At 39.9% G+C, this 15,421-nt stretch overlaps 1 protein-coding gene across 4 annotated transcripts in view; it reads left to right on the top strand.

Annotated features, from left to right (window-relative positions):
• The window catches only part of PRPF40B (pre-mRNA processing factor 40 homolog B), a 296,834-nt gene that overhangs the window by 157,409 nt on the left and 124,004 nt on the right, over nucleotides 1–15,421 (top strand). For all 4 annotated transcript variants that reach the window (XM_053708036.1, XM_053708037.1, XM_053708038.1 and 1 more), the window contains 4 exons: nucleotides 939–1,003; nucleotides 1,259–1,423; nucleotides 6,185–6,293; nucleotides 6,459–6,609. In XM_053708036.1, the coding sequence (XP_053564011.1) occupies nucleotides 939–1,003; nucleotides 1,259–1,423; nucleotides 6,185–6,293; nucleotides 6,459–6,609 (490 nt within the window). The remainder of the gene's footprint in view (nucleotides 1–938; nucleotides 1,004–1,258; nucleotides 1,424–6,184; nucleotides 6,294–6,458; nucleotides 6,610–15,421) is intronic.

Consider the following 15,421-nt stretch of genomic DNA (forward strand, 5'->3'; position numbering starts at 1 on the left):
AATTATTCCAATTCCTTATTTTTGATGCTTTCGCTCCTTTCTTATCACCCCACTTCTTGGCTATTCGTTAAACTGAATTGTGGGTGTGGTGAGGGGTGTATTTATTGGCATTTTGAGGTTTGGGAAACTTTGCCCCTCCTGGTAGGAATGTATATCCCATACGTCACTAGCTCATGGACTCTTGCTAATATGAAAGAAATGAATTTATCAGGTAAGTTCTTACATAAATTATGTTTTTTTTCCCACTGCTCCCGGTGTAGAACCTTATCTGTGGTAATATCGGTACAAGGTAAAGGCTTTGCGTCTAGAAGTTCAGGTATCGGATCCGGTGCAATGAGTTGAGCAATATGTAGGCTCTGCATATAATCCGCTGGAGCTCTAACAAGCAGGGATTGCATGAGATTTTCTAATTTCTTGCAGTAGTGATTGAGGCGTTGTGCTAGGCTTTCTCTCCACGCGGATACCATCTCTAATAATATTGTCAGTGGATCTAAGGCTTTAAAAGCAGGAATCTGTAGATTAACGTTGGAGGAATTTAGTTCTGTGGTGACCAGTTAAGACTGAGTATACCGAAGTACTGGGGGGGGACGCAACCTTGCAGTAAGTTGCCGCTTAGGTCTTTATCGTCCGATCCTTAGCTCCCATGTCATGTATACAGCAAATAAAGTGATGATTAGAACCACACATTGTGAATTATTGATATAATGGATAAATCTGTTGTTGATGCTGTAAAATACCGCTAATAATCGTTGCATTATTGATGGTTCATTGGGAGCCTGTGGAAGTGTGTCCTCTCAGGATCGCTGTACGGACACGGCCCTAATCAAAATTGTTTTTAACCAAACACAATAATACTAACTTTGTATATCACTAACTGGTGCTGATTTCACACTTTCTATAAATTCTGAGATATATTTTAAAATGTATTTATTTTACAGGGTGTCCCATCCAATGCAACATGGGAGCAGGCAATGAAAATGATTATTAATGATCCACGTTACAGGTAGTTTCTAGGATGATTTTTCATTATTACTTTATCTAGGATTTAATAACGTTGCTTAATGCGTTCATACCTTTTCATAATTGCGTGTCACTAATGTACAAATATTGGTGTACAATTTTGTATCAAGATATATTTTTCTTAAATAAGAAATTTATTCCATAGAACTATTTTTTATCTATTACTTTTTTTTGGATAAGCAAGTTTTTTGTTATATTGTTCTGCATTTAATTATTGTGTATTTTGTCTCTGGTAAAGCGCCCTTCCAAAGCTTAGTGAGAAGAAGCAGACGTTCAATGCTTATAAAGCACAGCGTGAAAAAGAAGAGAAGGAAGAAGCGCGTCTTAGGGCTAAGGAAGCGAAAGAAAATCTCCAGCGTTTTTTGGAACAGCATGAGAAGATGACTTCAAGCACACGCTACAGGTATGTGAACCATACACAGAATTGCCATATACATTATGAGAACACAAACCATCAGTTAAAGTACCCACGTTTTGGGAGTATTGCACCTGTATTAGATATGATATGAATGTATTTAAAAAAAAATAAAGACAAATCTTTATCTGGATTTGAGCCTTGAACTCTTCCAATAAGAGTCAAGAGATTTCCCCTCGAGTTATGGAAATAAATTTGATTATTTTTGTAACAATGTACTATGGCTTTTTTATTTTTGGTTGAAAATGTAATTAAAGGGACAGTCAACAATAGAATTGTTATTGTTTTAAAAGATAAATAATCCCTTTATTACCCATTCCCCAGTTTTGCATAACCAACACTGTTATATTAATATACTTTTTACCTCTGTGATTACCTTGTATCTAATCATCTTCTGATAGCCCCCTGATCACATGACTTTGTATTGATTATCTATTGACTGGCATTTAGTACTGTGTTGTGCTAAATCTTAAATAACTTCTCGTGTGTGAACACAGTGTTATCTATATGGCCCACATAAACTAGCAGTCTCCTGTTGTGAAAAGCAAATACAAAAGCGATAAGAGGCAGTCAAAAGAGCCTTTGAAACAAGCAGAAATGTAGAGGTTTAAATGTTATAAAGTATATTAATCTAACCATGTTGGTTGTGCAAAGCTGGGGAATGGAAAGTAAAGGCATGATCTATTGTTTTAAACAATAACAATTTTAATGTAGACTGTCCCTTTAAGTCAGATTTGAAATGCATATTAATGCATTTCATATTTGACTTGATTTTTTTTTTTTGGCTGTACACTTTCATTTGCAAAAATACTACAGAGAAAAAAAACATTTATTGTAAAGGAGGTTCCCATAGCAAAAGCAGGTAACTTGCATGCCTGGGCATTTGCCATAAGAGAATCCTGGAGTGTTGGATGCAAGTGGTGTGGTTTACATAAGTTTATTTTTACAGCTGCCTGAATAGGTTTACTTGTAGCAGAAACTTTCAGATCAGTTTCCTTAGCAGAGTCTACCAGAATAAGTCAGCTGTACCTCAACAAAATAAGGAGCTCTAGGCCTAGCAAATCAAACCTCCATTGATTTTCTGTCTGCACCAAATCAAAGGGACAGTCTACACCTTAGTTATTTTACAGTCTTACTTTAGATTAAGCTGCAAAAATCCCCCTGCACCACTTTCTATATCATGCAGCAATAACAGTAAAAAAGTTATTTTAAAATGACTATTGTTTCTGGACACTTTGAAATGGCTGCCAAGCTCCTCCCACTGATGGCTACATCTATGCACTCTGCTGAACAGCATTGACATTCTGTTGAATCCAATTAGTGACTTTTTTGTAACTAGTGAAGTCTTTAATGCAGCCCAGATTGTGATGTCCAAATGGCCAAGCGACCACTGCTGTTACTTTGATCACCTTACTAAACTGTCATCATGGGTAGCCATAAGTGAGGTAGGGTCCAATACCGGCTGCATTGTGCAGTAAAGAAATAAAAGCACTTTTTTCTTGCAAAGTGTTTACTGTTACTACAATGGTCATCTGACTATACAGACAAAATTCATATTTTTTTGGTTAGAGGGACTTGAATTCATAATAATAATGGCTGGTGGGGGCACAGAATTTATTTTCTGTCCATTTTTTATGAATGAGAACTAAATGTCTTTACCCAGAGCATGTTATTGTGTATCTATTTTATTGACTCTGGCAAATATTGTACGTGTGAAAAGTAGGTCTAGCACTAAGTACTTATACAATTACAAATTACAATGTGTACGGTATACAAGTAGTCAGACATCCATGGTTAATATAAACACACTTTAATGTAAAATTGCCTACTAGAAAATAAACTTTATTAGGGGTCTCTACACATACCAGATTTTTTTTTATTGCACATATAGTGACCGATTCCCAAACAATTTCCCAGGTGTTTTGTCTACTTTATTTTTAAAACATCTGCTGTATGGTATCTGCTCCAAGATCATTTGAAAGAGCAGGTGATTCTCTTTGGAGAACACCCCCCCCCCCTATCCAGCTCCCTTGCAGCTACACTGAACTTCCTGGTTCTTCCCCCTTTGTGACATCACTACACGCATACTTGGGGATGTCACTGGCACTCCCATGAAGCCTTGGAGTGCCGCCCACTAAGCCACCAACAATACCCAGCCCTGTAGTGAGGGGGATTACAGAAAACAGTGTTTGATCAGTGATCCCCCTGCATGAATGACGAGAGTGCCTCATCATGCGCACTAAGATGCATTACTGCATTCTTTACCAAACTTCACAGCGTTTCTCATTACTGTTATTGCCAACAATGTCCCATTGGGTCTATAAATAACATTTTGATTTTTGCATCCTAAATATCATTATATACTTTGGAGAAGTCTAAGTTAGTAAGTTTTAATAATTTTAAACATAAACAGATCTCAAGGTGTGTGTGTTTGTGAACATAATTCAGCTTGTGTGAAAATGGCAAAGATCACAAACTGCTTAAAATCAGGAAAAAAAAACAACTTTTTTTTTTTTTAGCAGCACACACTGCTTCATTTTAGTGGTTGCCTCCTGCTGTCAGAATCTATGGTCAAATGTGTTAGCCTCCTGCTGCCAGTGTCCATGGTTCAAATGTGTTAGCCTCCTGCTGTCAGTGTCTTTGGTTCAAATGTGTTAACCTCCTGCTGTCAGTATCTATGGTTCAAATGTGTTAGCCTCCTGCTATCAGTGTCTTTGGTTCAAATGTGTTAGCCTCCTGCTGTCAGAATCCTTGGTTCAAATGTGTTAGCCTCCTGCTGTCAGTGTCTTTGGTTCAAATGTGTTAGCCTCCTGTTGTCAATGTCTATGGTTCATATGTGTTAGCTTCCTGCTGTCAGTGTCTATGGTTCAAATGTGTTAGCCTCCTGCTGTCAGTGTCTAAGGTTCAAATTTGTTAGCCTCCTGATGTTAGTGTCTATGGTTCAAATGTGTTAGCCTCCTGCTGTCAGTGTCTATGGTTCAAATGTGTTAACCTCCTGCTGTCAGTATCTATGGTTCAAATGTGTTAGCCTCCTGCTGTCAGTGTCTATGGTTCAAATGTGTTAGCCTCATGCTGTCAGTGTCTATGGTTCAAATGTGTTAGCCTCCTGCTGTCAGTGTTTATGGTTCAAATGTGTTAGCCTCCTGCCCTCCTGCTGTCAGTGTCCATGGTTCAAATGTGTTAGCCTCCTGCCCTCCTGCTGTCAGTGTCCATGGTTCAAATGTGTTAGCCACCTGCTGTCATAATCCATGGTTCAAATGTGTTAGCCTTCTGCTGTCAGTGTCTATGGTTCAAATGTGTTAGCCTTCTGCTGTCAGTGTCTATGGTTCAAATGTGTTATCCTCCTGCTGCCAGAATCCATGGTTCAAATGTATTAGCCTCCTGTTGTCAGTGTCTATGGTTCAAATATGTTAGCCTCCTGCTTTCAGTGTCCATGGTTTAAATGTGTTAGCTACCTGCTGCCAGAATCCATGGTTCAAACGTGTTAGCCTCCTGCTGTCAGTGTCCATTGTTCAAATGTGTTAGCCTCCTGCTGTCTGTTTCTATGGTTAAAATCTTGTTGGCTTCTACTATTTTTTCTTTCAAGCTCATACTGAAATGTCCTGTCCCTCCCAAAAGCAGCCATAGTGTAGTGGGGTGCGTGACTTGTGCTGTCAGGGTTCACATTGAGTTCTCTTTACAGTATTCTTTTGTCTTTAAAAACAAAAAGAAAAAGATAATTCAGTTAAAAATATGTTATCAATCACAATGTTTAAAGATATATTAAAGCAGAAAAAAAAGAAAATACTCCAATGTGTTGAAAGAAGTAAATTAAAACGTCTCTTAAAATGACTTGCTCTGTGTGACCATGAAAGTTTCATTTTGACTTTTAATGTCCCTTTAAGTCAGTAAAATTAGTGAAAAATATTGAGTAGTCATTTATATTTACAAAATGCAAAAATATGTTTTTTTTGCACCCATGGGAACAGTAAAGTGACTGCAGTGTATTCAAGGACAGTGATAATGAAACTACAGATACTTAGACATAACATCGTAAGTTAGAAACTTCTAGTTGAATTCATAATAATAATGGCTGGTGGGGGAACATAATTTATTTTCTGTCCATTTTTATGAATGAGAACTAAATGTCTTTACCCAAAGCATATTATTGTGTATCTATTTTATTGACTCTGGCAAATATGAACTCTACATTTGTACGTGTGAAAAGTAGGTCTAGCACTAAGTACTTATACAATTACAAATTACAATGTGTACGGTATACAAGTAGTCAGACATCCATGGTTAATATAAACAAACTTTAATGTAAAATTGATACTATATTGTTATTGTCTTTATCTTAATGTGTTCCCAGTTACTTATTAGACCAGCGGCACAATATTAAATGTATTGGAAATTGCGCCTTAAGGTTTTTTATTGGGGTCTGTTGTTCCTGAATGGTTCAGCCTACTTGAATGGGCATGTTGTTAAGAGCAATGGATTGTGGTTGCAGTAAGCAAAAACAGCTATTCCAAATACAAAAATAAATCTAAAGAACCAGTTTCCAATACATTTAAAACTTTGAAGTTGGAGTCCACTGTCCCTTAACCTTACACTGTAGTTGTAGTTGTTCACTTTTCTCTGTTTACGGTTTGTGTGTGGCACATATGTAAATGAACACTTGGAATGCTGTTGATTGACTGTTGGGGACATTATATATTTCCGAGTTTGGAGAAGAGAAAAACAGTTGAAAATGTTTATATTTTTTTGCAGAAAAGCAGAACAGATGTTTGGAGAGATAGAAGTATGGTCCGTTGTCCCAGAGAGAGAGCGCAAGGAAATTTATGATGATGTACTGTTCTTCCTGGCAAAGAAAGAGAAGGTAAATATGTTTAAAGATGCTTTACATCTGAAAAGCCACCCTGCACATAAGGGGCGCATATAGAAGCATAAAAACAAAGCAATGTTAATAAAAAAATGCTACAGCAAAATTAAATACTTCTGTGATTCATTTTGTTTGAAAATTGAAATGATCTTTTTTGTATAGGAAGAAGCAAAGCAGCTGAGGAAACGTAATGTGCAAGCGTTGAAGCATATTCTAGATAATATGAGGAACGTCAGCTGTCAGACCACTTGGTCAGAGGCTCAGCAGTATCTTATGGACAATCCAATGTTTGCAGAGGATGAAGAGCTGCAGAGTGAGTCTTTATCTAAATGAATGCTGCAGATACTTTGCTTATTGTTCTGTTTGATGGAAATGTTTAAAGGTTGCCAAATTATGGATAATTGTGCAGAGTAAATTTTTTTTTAATATACTTTAATTATTTACTTTGTGCACTATCCCTGTAATTTACTTTTTAAATTAGTGTTTTTTCCACTGTCCGAGATTGGCTTGAGTGCAAACTGTAAACTTTTGAACACTGCAACATCCTACAGAGCGATTGCATGATCAGTGCAGAAGCTCATTTATATCCGTCTCTTAACTGGCAAAAGAGATAAGATAACCTCTAGGTGTTATACCATCTTAAAAGCTTTTAAACATTTAGGGCTAGATTACAAGTGGAGCTCTAATTTATCTCTTGTCCGCAATTAGCGCTCAGAAAATTAACCAGAGATCAGATATCTGGTTAATTTTATAAACGTGCCCCAAATGCCCCCAAAATACAGTGTAGTGTAATTTATTAAAAAATAGGCAGTATTTTGGGGGTAAAGTTTTTCGGTGTGGGGTGTTAGAAAAAAATACGGCACTGAAAAGTGTCTTTACATTGCGTTCTATAGGAACTGTGTGTTCCCAGTAAATATATATGTATATACTTATATACATATATATTTAATATTGCTGCCATGGCTGCGCTACTTACCCCCTTCACTGTGCTTAGGATCTGTGACATCTCTTATGGCATCAGAACGAGACTCCCATTGAAGCCTATGGAAGTGAGCGCAATGCTTCCAGCTCGCGTTTGCATTGCTGTCAACTTGTAATACCAGCGCATATTAACGTGCGCTGGTATTACTTAGTGGTGCGCAAATATTGATTTCCCAAAAGCGATATTTAGCGCTCCACTTGTAATCTGGCCCTTATTGGTTGTTATGTGACAATTTCTCAAAAAATATGCTGACACTTTAATTCACTATAAGCAAGTGCTCCGACTTGTAAAAATGAACAGTTCATGCGCTTTGGTCTTTAACTATAAAACATAGCTTTTATTGGTAAAAAGTAGGTAAAAAAAATCCACAGACCTTTGCATTGTCGGTGTGTATAGCATATTAGTTTACTGTTACCTCCGATCCCCAGATACGCGTCAACAGACGCATTTCGCCGTAGCTTTATCGATGGTGACTTATATTTTTACAAGTCGGAGCACTTGCTTATAGTGAATTAAAGTGTCAGCATATTTTTTGAGAAATTGTCACCTAACAAGCTTATATCTGGAGATTATTACTGCCTAAAAAGACTGTTTGATGTTTCTAATTGAGAACACCTGGTGCTAAGGAGAGCAACTAGTGTTGTTTTTTGTTCATGAATAATTGTGCTTTTAAGGGTTAAGCACAGGCAGTAATCCCTATCCCGCTGCTTTAGCAAAGAATAAAAGCTATTTGAATTTGTCCTTATTGGTGTATGCCTAACTAAGAACTATAACTAATTATATAGATATTGACAGCAGATAAGAGCCATAGGCCCAGCAAGTCTGCCCGATATTTCCTAAAAGTACTTATCTAGTTTGTAGGATAGCCTTATGCTTATCCCAGGCATTCTTAAAGTCCCCCACAGTGTTTGTCATTACTACCTCTTGTGAAGCTTATTCCATGAATCAATCACCCTTTCTGTAACTAAGTACTTCCTCAAATTATTCCTGAATGTACTACCCTTCAGCTTGAGATCATGACCCCTTGCTCTTGAATTTTTCTTTTTATGTAAAATACTCACAGTCTCAGCTTTACTAAGCCCTTTAATACTTTAATACTTGAAAGTTGCTATCATATCACCTATTCCCTTCTCTCCTCTAAGCTATACATATTTAGGTAATTGAGCCTCTCCTAATACGTTTTATTTTTTAGACCATGTACAATTTTGGTAGCCCTCCTTTGCACCGATTCAAGTTTGTTTATATCCTTCTGAAGATATGGCCTCCAGAACGGCACACAAAACTCACAATGAGGCCTAACTAATATACTGTGCATATATAAATATTTGAATGTCCCTTTAAATAAACTTATTGATTGATACCAGACTGGAGTCTATCCATTAATCAGATTTACTGCGTGACGCATTGATCAATGTACAATGTATTGCAAAAATTGTATTTACACTTTCACAAAACATATCTTTGATCACCCTGGCAGAATTCACCTACAATAAGTAGTTCTTCGAAGCCTTGTTTTATCAAGTAGTATAAGATCAGTCCTTTATCTGACTGATTCTTTTTTGTTCTGTTCCCTGGACAAAATGAAGAGTTACCCATTGCTCCCAGGACTTATTGCATGACTTGGTTCCCCACCCTCCTCAGGGCTGTCTACCTTGCCATAAACATTTACCAAGGGTCTCATCATTATTGCAGAACATTGAACAAAGATTTCTCCAACATAGGTGTGTCCGGTCCACGGCGTCATCCTTACTTGTGGGATATTCTCTTCCCCAACAGGAAATGGCAAAGAGCCCAGCAAAGCTGGTCATATGATCCCTCCTAGGCTCCGCCTACCCCAGTCATTCTCTTTGCCGTTGCACAGGCAACATCTCCACGGAGATGGCTAAGAGTTTTTTGGTGTTTAAATGTAGTTTTTATTCTTCAATCAAGTGTTTGTTATTTTAAAATAGTGTTGGTATGTACTATTTACTCTGAAACAGAAAAGAGAAGAAGATTTCTGTTTGTAAGAGGAAGATGATTTTAGCAAACGTTACTAAAATCGATTGCTGTTTCCACACAGGACTGTTGAGATGAAGTAACTTCAGTTGGGGGAAGCAGTTGGCAGACTTTTCTGCCTGAGGTATGACTGGCCACATTTCTAACACGACTTGGTAATGCTGGAAGGCTGTCATTTTCCCTATGGGGACCGGTAAGCCATTTTCTTAGATTAAGTAAAAGAATAAAGGCTTTATAAGGGCTTAAAAAACTGGTAGACATTTTTCTGGGCTAAAACGATTACTTTGTTAAGCATATTTGACAGATTATAGCTCTTTATAGTTATTATAATCTTGGGGATTGTTGTTAAAAAACGGCAGGCACTGTATGGACACCTTTTTCAGATGGGGGCCTTCTCTAGTCATAGTCATCATTTTCGCGCCACTAATGCGCAGTTGTTTTTGGAAGGCAAGGCATGCAGATGCATGTGTGAGGAGCTAAGATCCACTGAAAAAGCTTATAGAAGGCGTCATTTGGTATTGTATTCCCCTCTGGGCTTGGTTGGGTCTCAGCAAAGCAGATTCCTGGGACTGTATAGGGGTTAAATGTAAAAACGGCTCCGGTTCCGTTATTTTAAGGGTTAAAGCTTTCAAATTTGGTGTGCAATACGTTTAAGGCTTTAAGACACTGTGGTGAAATTTTGGTGAATTTTGAACAATTGCTTCATACTTTTTCGCATATTCAGTAATAAAGTGTGTTCTGTTTAAAATTTAAAGTGACAGTAACGGTTTTATTTTAAAACGTTTTTTGTGCTTTGTTGACAAGTTTAAGCCTGTTTAACATGTCTGAACCATCAGATAAACGATGTTCTATATGTATGAAAGCCAATGTGTCTCCCATTTAAATATATGTGATAATTGTGACATGGTTTCCAAACAAAGTAGGGACAATGATGCCACAGATAATAATAGTGCCCAAGATGATTCTTCAGATGAGGGGAGTAAGCATGGTACTGCATCACCCCCTTCTGTGTCTACACCAGTTTTGCCCACACAAGAGGCCCCTAGTACATCTAGTGCGCCAATACTTATTACTATGCAACAATTAACGGCTGTTATGGATAATTCTATTGCAAATATTTTATCTAAAATGCCTACTTATCAAAGAAAGCGCGATTGCTCTGTTTTAAACACTGAAGAGCAAGAGGACGCTGATGATAACGTTTCTGACATACCCTCACACCAATCTGAAGGGGCCAGGAGGGAGGTTTTGTCTGAGGGAGAAATTTCAGAATCAGGAAAAATTTCTCAACAAGCTGAACCTGATGTTGTGACATTTAAATTTAAATTAGAACATCTCCGCGCACTGCTTAAGGAGGTATTATCTACTCTGGATGATTGTGACAATTTGGTCATTCCAGAGAAATTATGTAAGATGGACAAGTTCCTAGAGGTTCCGGTACCCCCCGATGTTTTTCCTATACCCAAGCGGGTGTCGGACATAGTAAACAAGGAATGGGAAAGGCCCGGCATACCTTTTGTTCCTCCCCCTATATTTAAGAAATTATTTCCTATAGTCAACCCCAGAAAGGACTTATGGCAGACAGTCCCTAAGGTCGAGGGGGCGGTCTCTACTCTAAACAAACGCACTACTATTCCCATAGAAGATAGTTGTGCTTTTAAAGATCCTATGGATAAAAAATTAGAGGGTTTGCTTAAAAAAAATGTTTGTTCAGCAAGGTTACCTTCTTCAACCAATTTCATGCATTGTTCCTGTCACTACGGCAGCGTGTTTCTGGTTCGAAGAACTAGAAAAGTCGCTCAATAAAGAATCTTCGTATGAGGAGGTTATGGACAGAGTTCATGCACTTAAATTGGCTAACTCTTTTATTCTAGATGCCGCTTTGCAATTAGCGAGATTAGCGGCGAAAAATTCAGGGTTTGCTATCGTGGCGCGCAGAGCGCTCTGGCTAAAGTCTTGGTCAGCGGATGTGTCTTCCAAGACAAAATTGCTTAACATCCCTTTCAAGGGCAAAACACTGTTTGGTCCTGATTTGAAAGAGATTATTTCAGACATCACCGGAGGAAAGGGCCACGCCCTTCCTCAGGATAGGTCTTTTAAGGCTAGAAATAAGCCTAATTTTCGTCCCTTTCGCAGAAACGGACCAGCCTCTACTTCTACATCCTCTAAGCAAGAGGGTAATACTTCTCAACCCAAACCAGCCTGGAGACCGATGCAAGGCTGGAACAAGGGTAAGCAGGCCAAGAAGCCTGCCACTGCTACCAAAACAGCATGAAGGGATGGCCCCCGATCCGGGACCGGATCTGGTGGGGGGCAGACTTTCTCTCTTTGCTCAGGCCTGGGCAAGAGATGTTCAGGATCCTTGGGCACTAGAAATAGTTTCTCAAGGTTATCTCCTGGAATTCAAGGAACTACCCCCAAGGGGAAGGTTCCACAGGTCTCAATTATCTTCAAACCAAATAAAAAGACAGGCATTCTTACATTGTGTAGAAGACCTGTTAAAGATGGGAGTAATTCATCCAGTTCCAATAAGAGAACAAGGGATGGGGTTTTACTCCAACCTGTTCATAGTTCCCAAAAAAGAGGGAACATTCAGACCAATTCTAGATCTCAAGATCCTAAACAAATTTCTCAGGGTTCCATCGTTCAAAATGGAAACCATTCGAACGATCCTTCCTACCATCCAGGAAGGTCAATTTATGACCACGGTGGATTTAAAGGATGCGTACCTCCATATTCCTATCCACAAGGAACATCATCAGTTCCTAAGGTTCGCTTTTCTGGACAAGCATTACCAGTTTGTGGCACTTCCATTCGGATTAGCCACTGCTCCGAGAATTTTCACAAAGGTACTAGGGTCCCTTCTAGCGGTTTTAAGACCAAGGGGCATTGCAGTAGTACCGTACTTGGACGACATCCTGATTCAAGCGTCGTCTCTGTCAAAAGCAAAGGCTCATACGGACATCGTCCTAGCCTTTCTCAGATCTCACGGATGGAAAGTGAACATAGAAAAAAGTTCTCTTTCCCCGTCAACAAGAGTTCCCTTCTTGGGAACAATAATAGACTCCTTAGAAATGAGGATTTTTCTGACAGAGGTCAGAAAATCAAAACTTCTAAGCTCTTGTCAAGTTCTTCATTCTGTTCTTCGTCCTTCCATAGCGCAGTGCATGGAAGTAATAGGATTGATGGTTGCAGCAATGGACATAGTTCCTTTTGCACGAATTCATCTAAGACCATTACAACTGTGCATGCTCAGACAGTGGAATGGGGATTATACAGACTTGTCTCCGACGATTCAAGTAGATCAAAGGACCAGAGATTCACTCCGTTGTGGGCTAATCCTGGACAACCTGTCACAGGGAATGAGCTTCCGCAGACCAGAGTGGGTCATTGTCGCGACCGACGCCAGTCTGGTGGGCTGGGGCGCGGTCTGGGAACCCCTGAAAGCTCAGGGTCTATGGTCTCGGGAAGAATCTCTTCTCCCGATAAACATTCTGGAACTGAGAGCGATATTCAATGCTCTCAAAGCTTGGCCTCATCTAGCAAAGGCCAAATTCATAAGGTTTCAATCAGACAACATGACGACAGTTGCATATATCAACCATCAGGGGGGAACAAGGAGTTCACTGGCGATGGAGGAAGTGACCAAGATAATTCAATGGGCGGAGGATCACTCCTGCCACTTGTCTGCAATCCACATCCCAGGAGTGGAAAATTGGGAAGCGGATTTTCTGAGTCGTCAGACATTCCATCCGGGGGAGTGGGAACTCCACCCGGAAATCTTTGCCCAAATAACTCAATTATGGGGCATTCCAGACATGGATCTGATGGCGTCTCGTCAGAACTTCAAGGTTCCTTGTTACGGGTCCAGATCCAGGGATCGCAAGGCGACTCTAGTAGATGCACTAGTAGCACCTTGGACCTTCAACCTAGCTTATGTTTTCCCACCGTTTCCTCTCATTCCCAGGCTGGTAGCCAGGATCAACCAGGAGAGGGCTTCGGTGATCTTGATAGCTCCTGCGTGGCCACGCAGGACTTGGTATGCAGACCTGGTGAATATGTCATCGGCTCCACCATGGAAGCTACCTTTGAGACAGGACCTTCTTGTTCAAGGTCCATTCGAACATCCGAATCTGGTTTCTCTCCAACTGACTGCTTGGAGATTGAACGCTTGATTTTATCAAAGCATGGGTTTTCAGATTCTGTAATAGATACTCTGATTCAGGCTAGAAAGCCTGTGACTAGAAAAATTTACCATAAGATATGGAAAAAATATATCTGTTGGTGTGAATCTAAAGGATTCCCATGGAACAAGATAAAAATTCCTAGGATTTTATCCTTTCTACAAGAGGGTTTGGAGAAGGGATTATCTGCAAGTTCTCTGAAGGGACAGATTTCTGCGTTATCTGTTTTACTTCACAAAAGGCTGGCAGCTGTGCCAGACGTTCAAGCGTTTGTTCAGGCTCTGGTTAGAATCAAGCCTGTTTACAGACCTTTGACTCCTCCCTGGAGTCTTAATCTAGTTCTTTAAGTTCTTCAAGGGGTTCCGTTTGAACCCTTACATTCCGTAGATATTAAGTTATTATCTTGGAAAGTTTTGTTTTTGGTTGCAATTTCTTCTGCTAGAAGAGTTTCTGAGTTATCTGCTCTGCAGTGTTCTCCGCCCTATCTGGTGTTCCATGCAGATAAGGTGGTTTTGCGTACTAAGCCTGGTTTTCTTCCGAAAGTTGTTTCCAACAAGAATATTAACCAGGAGATAGTTGTACCTTCTTTGTGCCCGAATCCAGTTTCAAAGAAGGAACGTTTGTTACACAATTTGGACGTAGTCCATGCTCTAAAATTCTATTTAGAGGCCACTAAAGATTTCAGACAAACTTCTTCTTTGTTTGTTGTTTATTCTGGTAAAAGGAGAGGTCAAAAAGCAACTTCTACCTCTCTTTCTTTTCTCCAACATAGGTGTGTCCGGTCCACGGCGTCATCCTTACTTGTGGGATATTCTCTTCCCCAACAGGAAATGGCAAAGAGCCCAGCAAAGCTGGTCACATGATCCCTCCTAGGCTCCGCCTACCCCAGTCATTCTCTTTGCCGTTGTACAGGCAACATCTCCACGGAGATGGCTTAGAGTTTTTTAGTGTTTAACAAGAAACCTGCCACTGCTACCAAGACAGCATGAAATGTTGGCCCCCGATCCGGGACCGGATCTGGTGGGGGGCAGACTCTCTCTCTTCGCTCAGGCTTGGGCAAGAGATGTTCTGGATCCTTGGGCACTAGAAATAGTCTCCCAAGGTTATCTTCTGGAATTCAAGGGGCTTCCCCCAAGGGGGAGGTTCCACAGGTCTCAGTTGTCTTCAGACCACATAAAAAGACAGGCATTCTTACATTGTGTAGAAGACCTGTTAAAAATGGGAGTGATTCATCCTGTTCCATTAGGAGAACAAGGGATGGGGTTCTACTCCAATCTGTTCATAGTTCCCAAAAAAGAGGGAACGTTCAGACCAATCTTAGATCTCAAGATCTTAAACAAGTTTCTCAAGGTTCCATCGTTCAAAATGGAAACCATTCGAACAATTCTTCCTTCCATCCAGGAAGGTCAATTCATGACCACGGTGGATTTAAAGGATGCGTATCTACATATTCCTATCCACAAGGAACATCATCGGTTCCTAAGGTTCGCATTTCTGGACAAGCATTACCAGTTCGTGGCGCTTCCTTTCGGATTAGCCACTGCTCCAAGGATTTTCACAAAGGTACTAGGGTCCCTTCTAGCGGTGCTAAGACCAAGGGGCATTGCTGTAGTACCTTACTTGGACGACATTCTGATTCAAGCGTCGTCCCTTCCTCAAGCAAAGGCTCACACGGACATCGTCCTGGCCTTTCTCAGATCTCACGGATGGAAAGTGAACGTGGAAAAGAGTTCTCTATCTCCGTCGACAAGGGTTCCCTTCTTGGGAACAATAATAGACTCCTTAGAAATGAGGATTTTTCTGACAGAGGCCAGAAAAACAAAACTTCTAAACTCTTGTCGGATACTTCATTCCGTTCCTCTTCCTTCCATAGCGCAGTGCATGGAAGTGATAGGTTTGATGGTAGCGGCAATGGACATAGTTCCTTTTGCGCGCATTCATCTAAGACCATTACAACTGTGCAT

This window comes from Bombina bombina, chromosome 3 (assembly GCF_027579735.1).
Source record: "Bombina bombina isolate aBomBom1 chromosome 3, aBomBom1.pri, whole genome shotgun sequence".
Lineage (NCBI taxonomy): Eukaryota > Metazoa > Chordata > Amphibia > Anura > Bombinatoridae > Bombina > Bombina bombina.